Genomic DNA, 18750 nt, shown 5'->3' with positions numbered 1-18750 from the left:
AGCCCCGTTCCCTCGGGTGTTTGCCAGGATAACGAAATCCCTCTGGCTCCTTTCCCAGCTCTGCTCCGGGCCCGCCCCGGCCCTCCCCGCTGCTGGCCGGTCGCTCAGCGACCGCGTCCCAGGTCCCCGGCGCCGCTGGGACCGGAGAAGGGTCTTGCCGCGAGGGTCTTGCCGGGTCTCTGGCGGCCATGCGGCCCTCGGGGCCCCCCGCTGCCGGGGGCGGGGAGGGGGGACCGGTCCCGGAGCCCTACGACAGCTTCATGCGCCGCCACCTGCGCTACTACGGCTACTTCCGAGGTGAGCCCGCGCCGCAGGGACGCGTCCCCTTGTGTCCCCCGGCCGTTTGGGCTGCAGCCGTGCTCTCCCCAAGGCCAGAAGCCGGGCGAGCAGAAGAGCCCCGTGTCCCCGGGGGGCCCCTCCGAGCGGCTCCCCGCCGAGGTGCCCGGCACGGCCAACGCCGGCCCCGGTTGCCCGCAGGGTCCTGGGCAGCAGCCGAGCCGTGAGTGGCCCCCGTTGTCCCCTGGCACCCTCCCTGTCCCTGCCTTGGGGCGGGGGGTGGTTTTGGGGGTGTCCCCACCCCAACCTTTCCAGCCCGAGCTCCCTGCCGGAGCTGTGCCGTGGAGCCGGGAGTGCGCCAGAGCCCCTCAGTCCCTCCCGCTCCCCTCGCCAGGCACGCCGGTCCCCTCAGCGCCGTGCCCCGGCACGCCGGTCCCCTCGGCGCGGCACTGCGGGTCCCCGGGGGAGCCGCGGGCTCTCTTCGCCCTTCCCTCGGCGCGGGGACCCCTGCCCGCTCCCCGCTGGCCCATCGAGTGCGAAGTCATCAAGGAGACGATCGAGCACATCGGTGAGGGAGCGCCCCGGCCGCCACCGCCACCGGACCCCCACTGTGCCCATGGCGCCCATCTCTGTCCCGTCCCCCCCCCAGAGTGGGTCCCCCCGGAACCAGAGCCCTTCTGCCAGCCCACGGGCCACGAGCGGGCCCCGTCCACCCTCGGCGAGGAGCGGGGCACCCTCGTCTACCACCTCAGCCCAGGTAGCGGGGAGCGGGCAGCACCCCCGGGTGCCCCCTTGGCCCCCCCAGGCCCCCAGCGCCTCCCTCCGGGCTTCCCCTCGCAGTGCCCCCAGGCTCCCGCTTCACCTGCGCTCGCGTTGGGGGGGCCCCGGGCCCCCTCTCCTCGCCGGCGGCCGCCTTGGCGGGTCCCCAGGATGCCACGCTGCTCTTCGAATCCCGCTTCGAGAGCGGCAACCTCCAGAAAGCCGTCAAGGTGTAAGAGAGGGGCCGGGGGGGGGGGGCGAGGGGGGGCGGCGGCGGGGCCGGCAGCCGCAGCGTGGCCCGTCCCACCGCGCAGGGGCCCCTATGAGTACGTGCTGACGCTGCGGCCGGACCTGTACACCGCCAAGCACACCCAGTGGTTCTACTTCCGCGTCCAAAACACCCGGCGAGACCCCCTCTACCGCTTCACCATTGCCAACCTGGCGAAGCCCAAGAGCCTCTACGGCGAGGGCATGCGGCCGCTGCTCTACTCCCAGCGGGAGGCCCAGAGCCGCGGCATCGGCTGGCGCCGGGTCGGGACCGACGTCCGCTACTACCGGGGTGGCGGCGGGGAGGAGCCGGCCGCCTTCCGCCTCTCCTGGACGACGCGCTTCCCCCACGACGGTGATACCTGCTTCTTCGCCCACTCCTACCCCTACACCTACTCCGACCTGCAGCGCTACTTGCGGGCGCTGGCGGCCGACCCGGTGCGCTCACGGTACTGCGCGGTGCGGCCGCTGTGCCGCAGCCTGGCCGGCAACACCATCTACCTGCTGACCATCACCAGCCCCGCCGGCGCGGCGGCCAAGCGGGCAGTGGTGGTGAGCGCCCGCGCGCACCCCGGGGAGAGCGGCGGCTCCTGGGCCATGCGCGGCTTCCTCGATTTCCTCCTCGGTGGCCACCCCGACGCCCGGCTCCTGCGCCGGCTCTTTGTCTTCAAGGTGGTGCCCATGCTCAACCCCGACGGGGTGGTGGTGGGCAACTCCCGCTGCTCCCTGGCAGGCCGGGATCTCAACAGGGCTTACGGGATGGCGCTCCGCGGCTCCTTCCCCGGCGTGTGGCACCTGCGGGCCATGGTCGAGAGGTGAGGAGGGGGCGCGGGGAGCCGGCGGGACGGGTGCCGCTCCCGCCGCGGCACCGCTGGCCATATCCTGATGGGCGCAGGGTGCTGGCGGAGCGGGAGGTGGTGCTGTACTGCGACTTCCACGGGCACAGCCGGAAGAACAACGTCTTCATGTACGGCTGCGACGGCAGCGGGGTCGGCGCCGGGCAGCGGCTGCGCCAGCGCGTCTTCCCCCTGATGCTGAGCAAGAACGCCCCCGACAAGGTGAGTTTCACGGTGATGCCGGCCGGTGACCACGGTGTCCCCGCGGGGCTGGGGAGGGGGACGCGTGTCCCCCCCATGCCGCGCTGACCCCGGGGCCGGCCCCAGTTCTCCTTCCCCAGCTGCAAGTTCAAGGTGCAGAAGAGCAAAGCGGGGACGGGCCGGGTGGTCATGTGGCGCATGGGCGTCTCCAACAGCTACACCATGGAGGTGGCCTTCGGCGGCTCCACGCTGGGTGAGGGGACGCCGCGGGTGCCGATGTCGGCTGTGTCAGCGGGTGGCTGTTCCCCGGGTTGGGAAGCCGCCGCTTGTTTCCTTCTCCCCCCGTCCCCTCCAGGCGGGAGGAGCTCGCACTTCACCTTGGAGGACCTCAAGTCGCTGGGCTACCACCTCTGCGACACCCTGCTCGACTTCTGCGACCCCCATCCTGCCAAGGTGGGCCAGCAGCCGCCGCTTGAGCCACGGCACCCAGCCCGGTGCCGTAGCAGAACCGCGGCGATGCCGGCTCCATCCCGCAGTTCCAGCAGTGCCTGTCGGAGCTGGATGCGCTGCTGCGGCAGCGGCTGGGCCGGCAGCCGGGCTCCGGCAGCAGCTGGAGCGACGTCTCCCCTTCGGAGCTCGAGTCCAGGTACGTCCTGGCCGTGCCGCCCCGCGGAGCCCCCCGGTGCCGGCGGTGGCTGCAGGCGGTCGTCTCCCCGCACAGCACCAGCGGCTCCGACAGCTCCGCGTCCGACGAGGCCCCAGCTCCCCTCCGCGGCCCGGCCCGGCCGGTGAGTCCCCGGGTGCCGCCGCTTTCGGGGCGGGCGGGACGAAGTGCCGGAGAGACGCGGGGTGCAGACACCCCGGCACCACTTTGCCATCCAGCGCAGCGGAGGAGGAAGCGGCTGCGGAGCCGGAGAGCGAGGAATGCCCTGCACCGGATCAATGCTGTCCACCGGAGCCGTGCCGGCGTTCCGGTGAGCCCGGGCCCGCGAGCACGGTGCACCCAGAGGGGACAGAAGGGCAGGGACGCTTGTCCCCAGCGCTGTCCCAGCCTGGTGCCAGCACCTGAGTGGATCTGAGCCCTCTTCTCTGCCCCCCAGGCCAGGCCGGGGCCCCCCAGGGCTCTCCCTGGCAGCGTGGCGGGAGAGGAGCCCAGAGCCGGCTCTGCCGTGCCCTTCCCCAGCGCAGCCGGAGCGCGGGATGGCCGCCACATGGCAGGAGCTCAGCCGGACGATGCCGCGAGCGTGGCGTCACACCGTCAGCCGCCGCCGAGCACCCAGCGCCCCGGCGGTTCCTCGCGGGGTGCAGCCGCGGGAGATGGGACAGGGCCGTCGCGGCGGCGGGGCGGGCAGGCGGCCGCTGCCCGCAGGTGCAGGGCCCGTCCCCGCCTCGCCGCCCCGGGCAGCGCCCCGCCGCCCGCCGCCCCGCGCTGCTGCGCCTGTGCTCGCCATTAAAGGCGGTGCCGCGGCCGTGCCTCTGCCTGCTGACGCCTGCCTTCATCGCGCCGGCCCCCACGGGCTCCCCCTTGGCCACCCGGGCCCAGGCCCTGCCGCCATGACGGTGCCGCAGGCCCCCTCGCCGTGACGTCACCTCGCCATGATGTCACCGCAGGCCCTGGCGAGGCCTTGGGCCCCGTGGGTGCCGCAGGCCGCGTTGCCATGGCGACGCCTGCAGGCCGCGGTGACGCCCGCCCCCCCCCCCCCGCCTCGTTGCCGTGGCGACCCGGCGGTGGGCCCACCCCTCCGGCCGGAAGTGATTGGCGGGCGCGCCGGAAGTACCGGGAGGGCGGAAGCGGAAGCGGCGGCGGCGGTGTCCTTCTGGGCCGTGACGCCGGGGCGGCACCATGGCGGACGCGGCCTCGCAGGTGCTGCTGGGCTCGGGGCTGACAGTGCTCTCGCAGCCCCTCATGTACGTGAAGGTGCTGGTGCAGGTAAGGGCGGGCCGGTAACGGAGAGCCGGGGCGGGGCGGGGGGGGTACCGGGCTCGGTACCGGTTGCCTGTCCCCGCCGCAGGTGGGCTACGAGCCGCTGCCGCCCACCCTGGGGAGGAACATCTTCGGGCGCCAGGTCTACCAGCTGCCCGGCCTCTTCGCTTACGGTGAGTCCGGCCCGGCGGCGCGGATCCCCCCCCCCGGTGTCCCCGTGGGGTGACCGGATCCCCGTGGGGTGACCGGGTCCCCGCTGTCCCCAGCCAAGCACATCGTGAAGGTCGATGGGAGAGCGGGACTCTTCAAAGGCCTCACCCCCCGCCTCTGCTCCAGCGCCATCGGCACCGTGGTGCACGGGAAAGTGCTGCAGGTACCGGGGGGGCGGGGGGGGCTCTGCCGCCGGGGGCTGGGGCCGCGGGGACCCCGCCTCTCGTCCCCGGGGCGCCGGCAGGGCCCCCCCCGCCCGCCCTCACCCTGCCCTTCCCTCCCCAGCGCTACCAGGAGGCCGAGCAGGCCGAGGTAGGTGCCAGGCTGCTGCCCCGGAGAAACTCCTGCCCCCTCCATCTCCCCTTTCCCCCATCGCTCCCTCCTTCCCTGCATCCCTCCTTCCCTGCATCCCTCCTTCCCTGCATCCCTCCTTCCCTCCCTCTCTCCCTTCTTTCCTTCCCGCCTCCATCTCCCCCTTTCTTTTTCCCTTCCTCCCTGCCTCTGTCTCTCCCTTTCTTTCTCCTTTCCTCCATCTCTTTCCCTTCTTCCATCCCTCTCTCTCTCCCTTTCTCCCTTCCTCTTCCTTCCTGCCTTCATCTCTCTTCCCATTATTCCCTGCCTCCATTTCCCTCCCTGCCTCCGTCTCCCCCTCCGCCCCCATCTCTCCCTTTCTTCCCTTCTTCCTTCCATCTCGCCCTTTCTTTTTCCCTTCCTCCCTGCCTCTGTCTTTCCCTTTGTTTCTCCCTTCCTCCATCTCTTCCCTTCTTCCATCCCTCTCTCTCTCTCCCTCCCTGCCTCCATGTCCCTCCCTGCCCCTGCCTGCCTTCATCTCTCCCTTTCTTCCCTCCCTCCCTGCCTCCATCTCTTGCTCTCTCTCCCTCTCTCCCTTTCTTTCCCTTCTCTCCCCTTCCCTCTTCCCCCTCCCTCCCGCGTGTGGCTGCGGGCAGAGGCAGCCCGGCGCCGGGCAGAGCCGCGGGGCGCAGGGGGCTCTGGCGGGGCCGGGGGCTGCCGAGCCCGTGCTGGGGGGGGGTTGGGTCCTTTTGGGGGGGCAGGGAGGGAGCGGAGCCTTCTGGGGGGCTGCTCCCCACCCGATTCCTCTTTCCCTCTCCAGCCTGGAGCCAGCAAGAAGGAGCCCGTGTCCTCGCTGGAGCAGGTCCTCAAGGAGGTGAGGAAGAGGAGGGTGCTGGGGTGCGAGAGGGGCTCGGTACGACGGCGGGGCTGCCGGGCTCGCTGCCGGCCGCGTCCCCCTGACGGCCCGCTTCTCCCCAGACCTCCCGAGAGATGGTCGCCCGCTCCGCCGCCACGCTCATCACCCACCCCTTCCACGGTAGGTGCCCCCCTCCCCGCCGCTCCGCGGGCCTGGCGATGGCCGCCTGTCGCTCCCGTGTCCCCCCGGGGTGTCCCCGCGCCCCCCGCTGACCCCCGCGCCGCCTGTCTCTGCCCGCAGTGATCACCCTGCGCTGCATGGTGCAGTTCATCGGCCGGGAGACCAAGTACAGGTACGGGGCGGGGGGGCTGGGGGTGCCCCGGGGGGGGCTGCCGGCCCGCAGGGCCCCCTCTGAGCGCGCTCCTCTTCCTCCCCGGTCCAGCGGGACGCTAAGCGCCTTCACCACGATTTACCGAGAAGAGGGCGTCCTCGGCTTCTTCGCGTGAGTGCTGACAACCGGGACCTCGGGGCGAGGCGGGCGGTGGGATCCGCTCCCCAAAATCCGCGGGCTTTGCTTGCCGCTCGGGTGTCGCTTCTCCCCGCGGCCGCAGCTCTGCTCTCCCGTTCCAAGAACCGCTCGGGTGCCGCCGGGGTGCACAGTTCCCCGTTCCGGGCTCCCCGGTGCGGATCGGGCAAACCCCCGCCTCGTAGCCACCGGCCCTGGGTTGCCGGGGTGACATCCAGCGCCTGGGGACATTAAAACAGAGCAAAGGTGTCGTAACCCTTCCCCGGGAGCACCGGCTGCAGGTGTTTTGGGTCCCTCTGGCAGCTCCCCTCTGCACCCGCGTCCTCTCGGAACCGCTTGTCCGAGCATCCCCGCTCCCGCGGCGGGGAGCTCCCCCCTTCACCTGGCCGCTCCCTCCCGTTCCCGGCCGGCTCTTCCCCGTTTCTCAGCCAGATCCGGGTCTGCCCCAGGCTGACGTTCCCGCTGCCTCTTCTCTTTCAGCGGCCTCATCCCCCGGCTCCTCGGGGACATCCTTTCCCTCTGGCTCTGCAACATGCTGGCCTACCTCATCAACACGTACGCGCTGGAGAACGGGGTACGGGCTCCGCGCCCTGCTCGGGGGGGCCCGGGGCGGGTTGGCGGCACCGCAGCAGCGTCACCGGTGCCGAGCTGACCGCGGTGAGGGACGGGGGCGGCTCAGGGGGGCAGGACCCCGCTTTGGGGTGGCAGCCCCGGGGGTTGAAGGTGCCTTTTCTCCTCCCGCAGGTCTCAACCATGGCTGAGATGAAGAGCTACTCGCAGGCCGTCACTGGGGTGAGCACAGCCCGCGCGCGCGTGCGTGTACACCCGCCTGTGCGACGCCGTCTCCCTGCGGGGAAGGGCGCGTTCCTGCGATCCCGCCTGTCCTGCGGCCGCTGGGCTGGGGAGCAGATCCTGAGGGATCGGCCCACGGGGGATGGAATGCTCTGGGGCGGCGGTGTGTCGCCCTGCGCGCCCGGCGGCTGACGGCCTTGGCCTTGCCTCCGCATTCCCTGGAGCCTGCGGGAGCAGGTTCCCTCCCCGGGACGGTCCCAGGGGATCTTTTGGGACTCGTTCTCCCCACGGGGAGGGATCCCTGCGGGGGCCGCGGGCCGCTGCCGACGGGCCCTGCTCTCCTTGCAGTTCTTCGCCAGCATGCTGACCTACCCCTTCGTCCTCGTCTCCAACCTGATGGCCGTTAATAACTGCGGGTGAGTCCTGCCCCGCCACGAGGGCGAGCCCGCGGCTGGCGTGGCTGACAGCCGTGTCCCTCCGCGCCGGATCACCTCCCGAAATTGCCTTTCCGAAGCTCCCGGGTGGCAAAGAGGTTTCAAACTCGCTGCGGGGTCGATCCCTCGGCGGTGGTGCTGCGGTGGGGGGGACGCGTGGGGCGGGAGCCTGGCCTTGAAAGGGCCATTTTGGGGTTCAGGCCAGCGTGGAGCTGCAGGGGGGCTGGGTCCTACCCCACCGGCTCGGTCCTGGGTGGAAGTAATTCCCCTCCCTTCCCCAGGCTGGCTGGGGGTCTCCTCCCCTACGCACCCACCTACTCCTCCTGGCTGGACTGCTGGAGCCAGCTGCACAGGGAGGTAAGCAGCCGCAGCCGGGCAGCGCCGGGAATGCTACCCGGCCACGGAGGAGAGCCGGGTGGAAGCCCTGCGGGGTCTGGGGTGGCCACGCCGGGGCTCCGGGTAGCCCTGACTCACCCGATGGTGGTCGTTTCCCCCTTCCAGGGCAACATGAGCCGAGGGAACAGCCTGTTTTTCCGCAAGGTGCCCGCAGGGAAGCGATACGTGTGGGAGGAGAGGAGGTTTCGCTGAAGCTGGAGCCGAGAGAGGAGTCGTGAAGCCGACGCTGGGCTCTGGAGGCCAGGAATTACGAGAGAGTGGTGATTTCTATACAGTTTTTTAAAAATCATTTAATGCTGAGAGATGAAGGCGGACGTGTGAGAGTGTCTGTGGCGGGGCCGGGGGCTTCCCGGGGGGGCTGCCGCCGATCTCCAGTGTTGCCGCCCCGATCCCACCGCCGGAGCGCTGTCCCTGTTATCCCCCATTCCCCTATCGTTTATCCGACCCCTTTTCATCAGCCTGACGCCCACACAGACCCCAACGTGGGCGCTGGATGGGTCCCACGAGACGTCATCATGTCCGTCCTTCTGTCCCCACTGGGACCGGCGCCGGGGTCTTGTCTTTAGCCTGAAAACGTGGGTGTTGCCGAGGCTGCCGGTAAATCCGCCGGCAGGAACCCCTCTCCCCTCGCCTGCCTCAGTTTCCCCTCCCTCGCTCCCTCTCGGGGCCGCAGTGACGGGATCGATCCCACCGTCAGCGTTCGCGGGGGTGGCACGAGGGGACACGCGGCTGGTGACAAGGGGAGGATGGTGGCACCTCTGGGCTGTGAAAAGAGGGTGGCAGGGGGGTCGCACAACCCGTCGGGGTTGTACGCATGGCGGGGGGGCTGCACACCCAGTGCTGGGGTTGTGCAGCTGGAGGGGGGGGCTTGCACACCCAGCAGGAGGGTGGCACAGCTGGATGGAGAGTCGCACACCCTGCGGTGGTGGGGGCTGCGTGCTCAGGGGCAGGATTGCACAGCTGGAGCAGGGGTTGTTGCACACCCAGCAGGGTTGTTGCACGTGGAGGGGAGGTGCAAGGCTGGGTTGTGTGCTGCACACCTGGCAGGGCTTGTTATGCACCTGATGGGGGGGGCTGGAAAGCTGGGAGGTGGGTTGCACACCTGGTGGGGGCTGTTGTACGTGCAGCGGAAGGGTTGCACAGCTGGAGCAGGGCTTGCACACCCGGCAGGGGTTGTTGCACACCCCGCAAAAGTTATTTGCACATGCAGGGGGGGAGCGAAGCTGGGAGGTGGGTTGCACACCCGGCAAGGGCTGTTGCACGCCCGGCAGGGTGTTTTTGCACACCCAGCAGAGGTTATTTTCACATGTAAGGGGGGGAACAAAGCTGGGAGGTGGGTTGCACACCCAGCGAGAGGGTTCAACACCCGGCGGGGGCTGTCACACATGCAGTGGGAGGGTTGCACACCCAGCAGGGGTTATTTGCACGTGTAAGGGGGGGGTGCAAAGCCGGTTGGTGGGTCGCACCCCCGGCAGCGGGGTCGCACCCCCGGCGGGGGCTGTCGCACACCCAGCAGAGGTTATTGCACCTGCAAGGGGGGTGCAAAGCCGGGTGGTGGGTCGCACCCCCGGCGGGGGCTGTCGCACCCCCGGCGGGGCCGCTCCCCGCCGCTGGCCGAGGCCCGCCCGGGGGAGGCGGCCCCGGGGGAGGCGGCGCCGGGGGCGGCCGCTCGCTCCCTCCCTCCCTCCCTCCCTCCCCGGGTGCCGGCGCCATGGCGGAGGCGGGAGCGGGCGGCGGGGGCCTCCTGAGCGGCGGCAGCGAGCGGCGGTGCCGGGCGCGGCTGGCGGCGGCGGCGGGGGCGCGGCGGGGGGCGGCGGCGGCGGCGGCGGCGGTGCTGGTGCCGCTGTGCTCGGTGCGCGGCCGCCCCGCGCTGCTCTTCACGCTCCGCTCCCGCCGCCTGGGCGGCCCCCACAGCGGCGACGTCAGGTACCGGCGGCGGGGAGCGGGCAGCGGCGCCGGGCCGGCCCTGACGCTGCCGTTGCCTCTCGTAGTTTCCCCGGGGGGCGGCGGGACCCGGCGGACGGCGACGCGGTGGCCACGGCGCTGCGGGAGACGCGGGAGGAGCTGGGGCTGGCGCTGGCCGCGCCCAGCGTCTGGGGGCAGCTGCGGCCGCTGCCCGACCGGGTACCGGGCACCGGGCACCGGGGGGGGGGGCTGGAGGGACGGAGTGGCTGGGGACACCGAGGACGGGGGGGGGGGGACGGACAAGGACGGGGGTGACAAGGATGGAGGTCACAAGGACGTGAGGACATGGGGTGGCAAGGACAGGGGGTCACAAGGATGGGGGTGACAAGGACGGGGTGACAAAAACATGAGGACATGGGGTGGCAAGGATGGGGGTGACGAGGACATGGGGTGACAAGGATGGAGGTCACAAGGACATAGGGTGGCAAGGATGGGGGTGACAAGGCTGGGGTGACAAAAACGAGGACATGGGGTGGCAAGGATGGGGGTGACAAGGACATGGGGTGGCAAGGATGGGGGTGACGAGGACATGGGGTGACAAGGATGGAGGTCACAAGGACATGGGGTGACAAGGATGGGGGTGACAAGGATGGGGTGACAAAAACATGAGGACATAGGGTGGCAAGGAGGGGGGTGACAAGGACATGGGGTGACAAGGATGGAGGTCACAAGGACATGGGGCGGCAAGGACAGGGGGTGACAAGGCTGGGGTGACAAAAACGAGGACATGGGGTGGCAAGGATGGGGGTGACAAGGACATGAAGACATGGGGGTAACAAGGATGTGAGGACATAGGGTGGCAAAAACATGAGGACATGGGGTGACAAGGATGGGAGTGACAAGGACAGGACGGGGGTGACAAGGACACAAGGGCAGGGTGGCAGGGACACAGGTGACAAGGACACAGGGTGGCAGGGGTTCACGGTGACAGGGGCACGGGGCACTGGCTGCAGGCACAGGGGGTGGTGTTGGGTGACAGCCCCGCGACGGGTGTCAGGGTGGGGTGCGGGCGAGCGGGTGGCACTTTGGGGAGGGGGGGTTGTCACCCCCCTGTCCCCCACGCCGTCCAGCAGGGACAGCTGGTAGCTCCCGTCGTGGCCAACCTGGGGCCCCTGGAGGACCTGATGCTGACCCCCAACCCCGACGAGGTGGGTGACCCCCTCACCGGCCGCGTCCCCTGTCCGGCGACGCCGCGGTCACCCCCTCGCCGCCTGTGCCGGCAGGTGGAGGAGGTGTTCACCCTGCCCCTGGATCACCTCCTGCGGGAGGAGAACCAAGGCTACACCCATTTCCGCACCGCCGGCCGCTATGGCTACACCCTGCCCGTCTTCCTCAACGGCCCCCACAAGGTCTGGGGGCTGACGGCCATCGTCACCGAGCTGACCCTGGAGCTGCTGGCGCCCGGCCGCTACCGCCGCAAGACCCACGTGCCGGCCCGCAGCCCCTCGGCCCGCTTCCTCCAGGGGAGCTCGGCCTGAGGCGGTGGTTTTGGGGGGGTGCGCACAGGCGGAGCTCTCCCCGTGCCTCCTCGGTTACGCGGCTTCTTTTGGCCGCCTGTAGGCCAGCCTCGTCGCACACACGCACGGAGACGGGAAACCGCGCCGTTCCCCCACGCCAGCGGCTGATGTCACACGCTGCGATCGAGTAAAAGAAAGCCATGTTTTGAAACCGCTCGTGCCACGGCCTCCAAGTCACGACAGCCGGCGCCGGTGCCACCGCGGCGGTGCCGGGGAGCGCGGGGTCCCCGGGGCCGTCCCACAACCGCTGCCTCTCCCCGCAGCGGGGATGTGGAGCCTCACGGAAAGCCAGGATCTCCCCTCGGGGGGGGGGGGGGTATCCCCACCTCGGCTGCGCGATCCCCCGATCCCTGGGGCTCCCCCGCTGCGGGGGGGGGCAGGACCCGGAGCCCCCCAGCACGCCCTCCCCACCATTTTATGCTCACAGCCGCCTCCCGCTCCCCAGCGGAGAGAGGAGCCGGTGAGCGCAGCAGTGTTTATTGAGGACCCCCGCAAACGCCCCGAGAAGCCCCCCCAGGGCAGGGCCACCCCTGCTGGCAGCCCTTGCTCCGCCGCCGGCTCCTCATGCTGCCGCCGCTCGGGCTTTGGCCTCCCCGTAGCGCCGCATCCTCTCCTCCAGCTCCGGTCGGAAGTGACGGATGAGCCCCTGCGTGGAGCAAAGGGGACGGAGTTAACGGGGCAGAGAGAGGCCCCCGGCCCCAAATCCCCCCTCTGCCAACCTGCACAGGCCAGGCCGCGCCGTCCCCCAGGGCGCAGATGGTGTGGCCCTCGATCTGCTTGCTGATCTCCCACAGCGCGTCGATCTCGGCCGCCTGCGCGTTGCCCTGCACGAAGCGCGCCATGACCTTGTTCATCCAGTCGACGCCTGCGGGGAGGGAGAGGCGGTGAGGGGCCTGCGGTGCGGCCCCACGGACCCCCCGCCCCACGGACCTCACCTTCCCGGCACGGGGTGCACTGCCCGCAGCTCTCGTGCTTGTAAAACTCGATGAGGCGAGCGATGGCTTTAACGACGTCGGTCTGGGGAGGGAGAGGAGGGTGAGGGCCCTGCCACGGCACGGGGCGGGCGGGGAGGGGGGCTCCTCCCTTACCGATTTGTCCATGACGATGACGGCGGCCGTGCCGAGCCCGCTCTGCGCCTGCACCAGGGCGTCGAAGTCCATCAGCACGGTCTCGCACACCGACTTGGGGAGCAGCGGCGTGGAGGAGCCCCCCGGGATGACGGCCAGCAGGTTGTCCCAGCCCCCGCGGACACCCCCTGCCAGAGACAGGGGGACAGGACGGGCTGAGCCGGGCCCGGCGCCGGCCTGGTGCAGCTCGGCGGCCTGCGGCGCTTACCGGCGTGCTTCTCGATGAGCTCCTTCAGCGGCACCGACATCTCCTCCTCCACGGTGCAGGGGTTGTTGACGTGACCCGAGATGTTGAAGAGTTTCGTCCCCGAGTTGCGCTCCCGCCCGAAGCCGGCGAACCAGGCGCCGCCCCGCCGGCAGATGGTGGGGGCCACCGCCACCGTCTCCACGTTGGCCACCGTGGTGGGGCAACCGAAGACACCTGGAAGCAACGGGAGCTCTCAACGGCCACACTCTGTCTGTCTGCGGCAGGACGGCAGCCCGGGGATGACGGGGTTTATCTGGTAGCCACCGATTTGTCCAGTGGCCGCCATTTTGTCCTGCTCTCGAGCGGCGGCTGGAAATGAAGCAGAGCAAAGCGGGGAGGGCTGGGGCCGTACCCACGTCGGCGGGGAAGGGCGGCTTCAGGCGCGGCTTGCCCTGCTTGCCCTCGATGGACTCGATCAGCGCCGTCTCCTCCCCGCAGATGTAGGCTCCGGCGCCCCTCACCACGAAGACGTCGAAGGCGTAGCCGGAGCCGCAGGCATCCCGCCCCAGCAGCCCGGCCTCGTAGGCCTCCCGGATGGCCACCTGCGGCGGGGAGGGACGCGTGGGTCTGGGGGCTCCCCCCTTTCCCGCCGGCGGGGTTCCCCCCATCCCGCCGCCGCTCACCTGCAGGTTGGAGGCCTCGTTGTAGAACTCGCCACGGATGTAGACGTAGGCGGCGCGGGCGCCCATGGCGCGGCCCGCCACCAGGCAGCCCTCCACCAGCTTGTGGGGGTCGTGGCGCATGATCTCCCGGTCCTTACAGGTGCCCGGCTCCCCCTCGTCCGCGTTCACCACCAGGTACTTGGGCCTGGGGGAGGCCAAGGCCGTCAGGGCCGGGCTCCCCGCGGGGAGGGGACCGCGCCGGTGGCGGTGGCGGTGCCGGTCTCACCTGCCGTCCGGGGGTTTGTTCATGAAGCTCCACTTGAGGCCGGTGGGGAAACCGGCGCCGCCGCGGCCCCGCAGCCCCGAGGCCTTGATCTCCCCGAGGATCCAGTCCACCCCCTTGAGCAGGATCTCCTTCGTCTTGTACCAGTCGCCGCGGCGCAGGGCGCCCTGCAGCCTGCGGGCAGGGCACGGCCGGTGGCACCGGGCCGGGCCGCACTGGGACCCCCCCCCCCCCGCCTCCGGTACTCACCTCCAGTCGTGCCGCCCGTAGAGGTTGGTGAAGATCCGGTCCTCGTCCCGCAGCGACCCGAACTGCGTCTTCTTGGGCGCCGTCTGCGGGGAGAACGCGGACTCAGCACCGGTAGCACCGGTAACACCGGGACCCGTCCCCGATCGCCCCGGCCCCCCCTCACCGAGAAGGAGGCGGCGGGCAGGCGCCGCAGAGCCAGCAGCTGCCGGGCGGCCATGGCGGGGCGGGCACCGGCACCGGCACCGGGACCACCGTCACCTTCAGGCGCCCCCCGTAGCGTCCCTACGGCGCTGATGTCAGCGGCGAGCGCCAGCGGCGCGGCGGTGACGCCAGGCGGCGGGGCCGGAGAGAGGGGGGGCGTGGTTACAGGGCGGGGGGCGTGGTCACACAGCGCGAGAGGTGGTTACAGGAAGGGGGCGTGGCCACACAGGCAATAGGCGTGGCTACATGAAGGGGGCGTGGCCAAAGCTGGCGCCGCGCCCGCGCTGCCACGTGCCCCGCGCCCGGCGCCGTCTCGGGTTTCGGGAGCTGAAACCGGAGGCTCCGGAGCCCCCGGTTCCCCCCGCCCCGGCCTCACCCCCCGGGGCGCCTCCGCTCCGTCCCCCCCAGCGCCGCGGGGGGCCGCGCCGGGCCCCTCCCCGCTTTGGGGCCACCTTCCCTCCTCCCCGCGGTGGCCTCGTCCCGGCGAGGGAGCGGGGCCGGGGTGAGGGCCGGGCCCCGGGGGATCCGGTTTCCCTCCCGGGGGTGGGGAGAAGGAACGGGGAGCCGGCGGCGAGCCGGGGTGGCGGGCGACATGTTTTTCCTCTTCCGCGGGCCCCAGCGGCAAGGCACCGGCAGCCCTGTGCCCCCCACCGCCTACCGGGGCACCTCCCGGCCCCACGGCTGCGGCGAGGGGGGCGGCCGCCGCCGCCGCCCGGCCCCGCGGACCGGCGCACAGGGGGGCTCCGGTACCGCCGGCACCTCGGGGAGCTGGGGGCGGCCCAGCCGTGGCAGTGCATCCCCCGTGGCACCGGGGCCCCGGCCGCCCCCCGCTTTCGGGCAGGTAACGGGCGGCGGGGGAGAGGGCCGGGGTGTGGGGGGACCCGATTGCCCCCACGGGGGAGGCCGGGGGACCGGGGAACAGCTGGGCGGCTCCCCACATCTGGAGCCAGGCGGCCGAGCGGGGAATAATCCGGGGGATTATGCGCGGGCGCGGCGCCCCCCCCGCCTGCCCTGCATATCCCCAGATATTCCATAAAAACCTCAAATCCCCGCGCAGCCACGGCCGCTATCGCACACCCCCCCCCCCCCCCGCCGGCCACGGCCACGGCTCGCCCTGGCCGGGCGGTAGCCCCCAGGACTGCGCCAGCCGGCCCCCCCGGGGCCAGGCATGCCCTGCGGCGCGGGGGCAACCCCTAGCCATGGGCAACTGCACCAAGACCCCTGAGCGGAGGCTCCCCAAGGTAAGGCCGGCCCGGGGGGGGGGTAAGGGGGGGCCCCGGCTCGGTTCCCCACTCCCGGCCGCTGACGCCGGCTCTTCCCACAGGATGGGAAGCCGCGCTCCGGCCCCGGCGACCCCGAGGAGGTGACGGAGGCGGCGCAGTCCCCGCCGTTGCAGAGCTACTCGGTGCTGCAGGGGCTGGTGGGGCCGGCCTGCATCTTCCTGCGGCAGAGCATCGCCATCACCCAGCTGGTACGCGCCCGCTCCCTCCCCGCGCGCCCGCGGTAACGGGCGCCGCGCCACCGGCTGCGCCCTGCGAGCCGGCGGGGGATTTAAGGCGGGAATCCCGGGGGGGATCCGTGGGAGAAGGATCACTCCTGCGGCTCTTCCCGCTTTCTCTTCCCCAGGACCGGGAGCTGCGGGCGGAAGAGATCGAAGGTGAGGAGGTGGGGGGGTCTTCGCCCCGGTTGGGAGCTCCCCCGGCCGCGGCAGGGGCGTGTGGCGGTGCCGGCAGTGACGCCGCACTGTCCCCAGAGCTGAAGCAGGCCTTCCGGGAGTTCGACAAGGACCGCGATGGCTACATCAGCTACAAGGACCTGGGCGAGTGCATGCGGACCATGGGCTACATGCCCACCGAGATGGAGCTCATCGAGCTGTCCCAGCAGATCAGTACGCAGCGGGGACGCGGGGGGTCCCCTCCGCCCCGCTGGCAGCCGGCTCTGCTCCCGGCGATCCCTGGTGCCCGCCCCACTGACATCCCTCTTCTCCCGCAGCCGGGGGCAAGGTGGATTTTGACGATTTCGTGGAGCTGATGGGTCCCAAGATGCTGGCGGAGACGGCGGACATGATCGGGATCAAGGAGCTGCGCGACGCCTTCCGCGAGGTGAGGGGACGGGGGGGACGGCCCGGGCGCGGGCAGGGTGCCGGCATGCCGAGGGCGGCCGTCGCCGACGGGCGCTTGCCGTGCAGTTCGACACCAACGGGGACGGGCAGATCAGCATGGCGGAGCTGCGGGAGGCCATGTGCAAGCTGCTGGGGCATCAGCTCAACTACCGGGAGGTGGACGAGATCCTCAAGGACGTGGATCTCAACGGGGATGGCCTGGTGGACTTCGAAGGTAGGGGCCGGGGAGGGAGCCGGGAACATCCCCGGGAATATTCGGGATGTTCCGTACATCTTCTCCCGCCGGCAGAGTTTGTGCGGATGATGTCGCGCTGAGGGCGGCGCGTGCCAACACGGGACCCGAGCCCCCGCCGTGCCTTACGAAGAGGAGGGAGCCGCGGAGGAGACGCCCGGCTCCGGCCGCTGTGGCTGGGGCCGTGCCGGTGCGGTGCGACGCCCGAGCCGGGGACAAGACCCTCGCTTCTCCAGCGCCGGAGGTGCTCAGACTCACCCTCGGCCGGCCGCCGAGGTCCAAGCGCGGCGCGGGGCGACGCCGGGCCCCTTTTTGGCCCAGATTCGGCCGGGTTTCGGCCGCTCTCGCCCTGACCTCCGCTCCCTCCTGCTCCCCGCCCCGCGGCGTCCCCCTTCCCGCCCTGACCTCACCCCAAAACTCCACCGCGCAGCTCCCCTCTCCCCAGCGCGCCCCGGCCCCGCCGCCTCGTCCCCCCCCGCTGTCGTTTTGACCCCCGTGTCCCAGGCCGAGCCCCCCGCCGTGGCCCTGCTCCCTCCCCGCTGCCATTCCGGGCTGCCCCTCTGGCGTAACCCCCTTACCGCGGTCCGGGCTCGGGCCTACCCCGGGCCCCGCTCCGTCGGGACCCTCCGTCCGTCTGTCCCCCGGCGCGGGGGGAGAATTCCCAGGGCTTCGGCGCTCCGGCCAGGACACCCTTGGGGAAAGAAACCGGGAATAAAGCGTTTTTGCACCTCTGATTGAAGGCGATCCTCTGCTTCCGAGTTACGCTCCCCACCCGGAGCGTAAAAACGGTTATTAATGTTTTCGGTCTGTGCCCTTTTGAAAGGAAACCCTCTCTCCGCAGACTTTCGTTCCTCGTTATGTTGAATTTAAGCAGAATTCGCTTCTGGCCGTTCCCTCCGCCGGCGTCCCCCACCGCCTGGTACCCCCGCACCCTGCCCACCCCTCAGGGAGCGGGGAACCCCCCCTTCCCCGGGCATCCCCTCACCTGGGCAGCCCCGGGCTCCTCTCAACGCCGGGGGGAAGCCTGCAGGCCCCGGTGTGACCGGTACCGGGGGGTCTCCGCGGCGGCCCCCCCCCCCCCCCCGGCTCCCTTCCCGCCGCTGCCCTGAGGGGATGAGGCGGGGGCGGGGAAAGGGGCGGGGGCGGAGGGAAGGGGGCGGGGTCGACGCCGCGCGTCTCCACGGTGACCGGAGGGGCGGGGGCGGGGTGCGCGCGCGCGCGCGCGCGCGGCGGCGCGATGACGTCAAGGCGGCGTCGAGGCGCCAGGGCGTCATCAGGAGGAGCGGCGGTGGGAGGCCGGGTCAGGCCAGGCCGCGGCGGGCCCTGAGCAGCGGGAACCGGGCCGGAGCCGCCGCCGCCGCGCTCCGCTCCGCTCCGCTCCGCTCCGCTCCGCTCCGTTCCCCCTCCCCCCGCCGGATCGGCTCGGGGCTGAGCTGAGCTGAGCTGAGGAGCGGCGGGGCAGCGGCACGATCGTAACCGGCGGGGTGAGCGCGGGGGCTGCCCACCGACCCCCCCCCCCGCCGGGCTGCAGGGATCCCGGCACGGCGGGCGGCCGTCGGGGATGTCCTACAAGCCCATCGCTCCCGCCCCCGCTAACCCCGGAGCCGCCAGCGCCAGCCCCGCCCCGCCGGGGCCCGGGGCACCGCCCGCCGGTGAGCGCACCCCCGGGGAGGGGGGGGGGGTACCGGGGGGAGGGGGGGGGAGCAGCCGGTGACGCTCCGTTTCCCGCAGCCACGAGCGTCCCGTCGCCCTCCGGCTCCGTCCCCGGCGCCGCTGCCCCTTTCCGACCCCTCTTCAATGACTTCGGGCCGCCGTCCATGGGCTACGTGCAGGTGAGGAGCGGGGCCGGTGGCGGGGCCGGTGGCGGGGCCGGGGCCGGTCCTCAGCCCCTCCCCGTGTCCCCTGTGTCCCCGCCCCGCAGGCGATGAAGCCCCCCGGGGCTCAGGGCTCGCAGAGCACCTACACCGACCTGCTCTCCGTCATCGAGGAGATGGGGAAGGAGATCCGGCCCACCTACGCCGGCAGCAAGAGCGCCATGGAACGGCTCAAACGGGGTAGGGGCCACCGGCCGGCCCCCGGTCCCGCCTGCCCGGGGGTCCCCTGCCCCGCGGAGGGGGGCAGCAGGGCTGCAGGGGGGGGGGGGGGGATGGAGGCTGATGTGGGGTGTCCTTCTGCTTCTCCCCGCAGGCATCATCCACGCCCGGGCGCTGGTCAGGGAGTGCCTGGCCGAGACAGAGCGAAACGCCCGCACGTAACGGCTGCTGTCACCCGGGACCCCCTCCCCGGGGACCCCCGGTGTCCCTGCCCCGCCGGCGGCGAGGGGGGGCCGCCCGCGCCCCCCGCGCTCTCTGCTCTCTTTATAAATGCGTGTTTTTATAAATAAAGGACATGGTTGGGACTCTGCCGAGCTGACCGGGGGGCGCTGCCGGGGGGGTCG

General features: G+C 71.7%; 6 protein-coding genes across 7 annotated transcripts; 5 read left to right on the top strand and 1 right to left on the bottom strand.

Annotated features, from left to right (window-relative positions):
* The first annotated feature begins 55 nt into the window (after positions 1-55).
* AGBL2 (AGBL carboxypeptidase 2) lies at positions 56-3929 on the top strand. Its single transcript, XM_087741476.1, is given in 11 exon segments — positions 56-392; positions 394-844; positions 926-1033; positions 1117-1267; positions 1350-2117; positions 2198-2360; positions 2466-2592; positions 2695-2792; positions 2876-2985; positions 3061-3313; positions 3440-3929. Coding segments are annotated over 11 exon segments (2787 nt in total). The 5' UTR covers positions 56-188; the 3' UTR covers positions 3794-3929.
* A 181-nt stretch (positions 3930-4110) lies between these two features.
* On the top strand, positions 4111-8076 carry MTCH2 (mitochondrial carrier 2). The gene is made up of 13 exons (XM_087741171.1): positions 4111-4269; positions 4352-4436; positions 4530-4636; positions 4759-4785; positions 5585-5638; positions 5743-5800; positions 5921-5972; positions 6063-6122; positions 6627-6720; positions 6891-6938; positions 7287-7354; positions 7654-7729; positions 7874-8076. Exons 1-13 carry the CDS (start codon positions 4183-4185, stop codon positions 7958-7960), a joined length of 903 nt encoding a protein of 300 aa, XP_087597297.1. The 5' UTR covers positions 4111-4182; the 3' UTR covers positions 7961-8076.
* A 639-nt stretch (positions 8077-8715) lies between these two features.
* NUDT8 (nudix hydrolase 8) lies at positions 8716-11401 on the top strand. 2 transcript variants are annotated; one of them, XM_087741236.1, is made up of 4 exons: positions 8716-9694; positions 9760-9892; positions 10804-10881; positions 10957-11401. In XM_087741236.1, the coding sequence occupies exons 1-4, from the start codon at positions 9480-9482 to the stop codon at positions 11209-11211; spliced, it is 681 nt and encodes a 226-aa protein (XP_087597362.1). In that variant the 5' UTR covers positions 8716-9479; the 3' UTR covers positions 11212-11401. The 2 variants fall into 2 exon arrangements, with proteins under 2 accessions (XP_087597362.1, XP_087597371.1); XM_087741245.1 differs by having other exon boundaries at positions 8874-9535.
* Positions 11402-11711: 310 nt separating this feature from the next.
* On the bottom strand, positions 11712-14116 carry NDUFV1 (NADH:ubiquinone oxidoreductase core subunit V1). Its single transcript, XM_087741035.1, has 10 exons — positions 13922-14116; positions 13759-13841; positions 13513-13683; positions 13248-13431; positions 12977-13166; positions 12586-12798; positions 12339-12505; positions 12186-12267; positions 11970-12115; positions 11712-11896 (listed from the first exon to the last, which is right to left on the bottom strand). Exons 1-10 carry the CDS (start codon positions 13973-13975, stop codon positions 11813-11815), a joined length of 1374 nt encoding a protein of 457 aa, XP_087597161.1. The 5' UTR covers positions 13976-14116; the 3' UTR covers positions 11712-11812.
* A 435-nt stretch (positions 14117-14551) lies between these two features.
* CABP2 (calcium binding protein 2) lies at positions 14552-16970 on the top strand. The gene is made up of 6 exons (XM_087746653.1): positions 14552-14705; positions 15206-15616; positions 15713-15847; positions 15952-16061; positions 16148-16295; positions 16371-16970. The coding sequence occupies exons 1-6, from the start codon at positions 14552-14554 to the stop codon at positions 16394-16396; spliced, it is 984 nt and encodes a 327-aa protein (XP_087602779.1). The 3' UTR covers positions 16397-16970.
* Positions 16971-17593: 623 nt separating this feature from the next.
* CDK2AP2 (cyclin dependent kinase 2 associated protein 2) lies at positions 17594-18711 on the top strand. Its single transcript, XM_087741420.1, has 4 exons — positions 17594-17965; positions 18045-18145; positions 18235-18367; positions 18501-18711. The coding sequence occupies exons 1-4, from the start codon at positions 17875-17877 to the stop codon at positions 18566-18568; spliced, it is 393 nt and encodes a 130-aa protein (XP_087597546.1). The 5' UTR covers positions 17594-17874; the 3' UTR covers positions 18569-18711.
* Positions 18712-18750: the final 39 nt, after the last annotated feature.

The sequence above is a fragment of the Nipponia nippon genome, unplaced genomic scaffold (assembly GCF_047370975.1).
Source record: "Nipponia nippon isolate SJK-2023a ecotype South Korea unplaced genomic scaffold, ASM4737097v1 scaffold_10, whole genome shotgun sequence".
Classification (NCBI taxonomy): Eukaryota; Metazoa; Chordata; class Aves; order Pelecaniformes; family Threskiornithidae; genus Nipponia; species Nipponia nippon.
Note: the sequence above shows the minus strand (reverse complement) of the source record. Positions and strands in the feature narration are given on the sequence as shown.

What these genes read in the sequence shown, in the direction of transcription:
- NDUFV1 (XM_087741035.1), bottom strand. Translation starts at nt 13,975, where the DNA reads ATGGCCGCCCGGCAGCTGCTGGCTCTGCGGCGCCTGCCCGCCGCCTCC. An exon ending in TGCCCGCCGCCTCCTTCTCG is followed by an intron (nt 13,842 to 13,921) that starts GTGAGGGGGGGC and finishes TTCTCCCCGCAG; the next exon opens with ACGGCGCCCAAGAAGACGCA. An exon ending in TCATCGTCATGGACAAATCG is followed by an intron (nt 12,268 to 12,338) that starts GTAAGGGAGGAG and finishes CTCCCTCCCCAG; the next exon opens with ACCGACGTCGTTAAAGCCAT.
- MTCH2 (XM_087741171.1), top strand. Translation starts at nt 4,183, where the DNA reads ATGGCGGACGCGGCCTCGCAGGTGCTGCTGGGCTCGGGGCTGACAGTG. An exon ending in ACGTGAAGGTGCTGGTGCAG is followed by an intron (nt 4,270 to 4,351) that starts GTAAGGGCGGGC and finishes TCCCCGCCGCAG; the next exon opens with GTGGGCTACGAGCCGCTGCC. An exon ending in TGCACGGGAAAGTGCTGCAG is followed by an intron (nt 4,637 to 4,758) that starts GTACCGGGGGGG and finishes TTCCCTCCCCAG; the next exon opens with CGCTACCAGGAGGCCGAGCA.
- CDK2AP2 (XM_087741420.1), top strand. Translation starts at nt 17,875, where the DNA reads ATGTCCTACAAGCCCATCGCTCCCGCCCCCGCTAACCCCGGAGCCGCC. An exon ending in GCCCGGGGCACCGCCCGCCG is followed by an intron (nt 17,966 to 18,044) that starts GTGAGCGCACCC and finishes CGTTTCCCGCAG; the next exon opens with CCACGAGCGTCCCGTCGCCC. An exon ending in CGTCCATGGGCTACGTGCAG is followed by an intron (nt 18,146 to 18,234) that starts GTGAGGAGCGGG and finishes CCCGCCCCGCAG; the next exon opens with GCGATGAAGCCCCCCGGGGC.
- CABP2 (XM_087746653.1), top strand. Translation starts at nt 14,552, where the DNA reads ATGTTTTTCCTCTTCCGCGGGCCCCAGCGGCAAGGCACCGGCAGCCCT. An exon ending in TGCGCGACGCCTTCCGCGAG is followed by an intron (nt 16,062 to 16,147) that starts GTGAGGGGACGG and finishes CTTGCCGTGCAG; the next exon opens with TTCGACACCAACGGGGACGG. An exon ending in TGGCCTGGTGGACTTCGAAG is followed by an intron (nt 16,296 to 16,370) that starts GTAGGGGCCGGG and finishes TCCCGCCGGCAG; the next exon opens with AGTTTGTGCGGATGATGTCG.
- NUDT8 (XM_087741236.1), top strand. Translation starts at nt 9,480, where the DNA reads ATGGCGGAGGCGGGAGCGGGCGGCGGGGGCCTCCTGAGCGGCGGCAGC. An exon ending in CCCCACAGCGGCGACGTCAG is followed by an intron (nt 9,695 to 9,759) that starts GTACCGGCGGCG and finishes TGCCTCTCGTAG; the next exon opens with TTTCCCCGGGGGGCGGCGGG. An exon ending in TGACCCCCAACCCCGACGAG is followed by an intron (nt 10,882 to 10,956) that starts GTGGGTGACCCC and finishes CTGTGCCGGCAG; the next exon opens with GTGGAGGAGGTGTTCACCCT.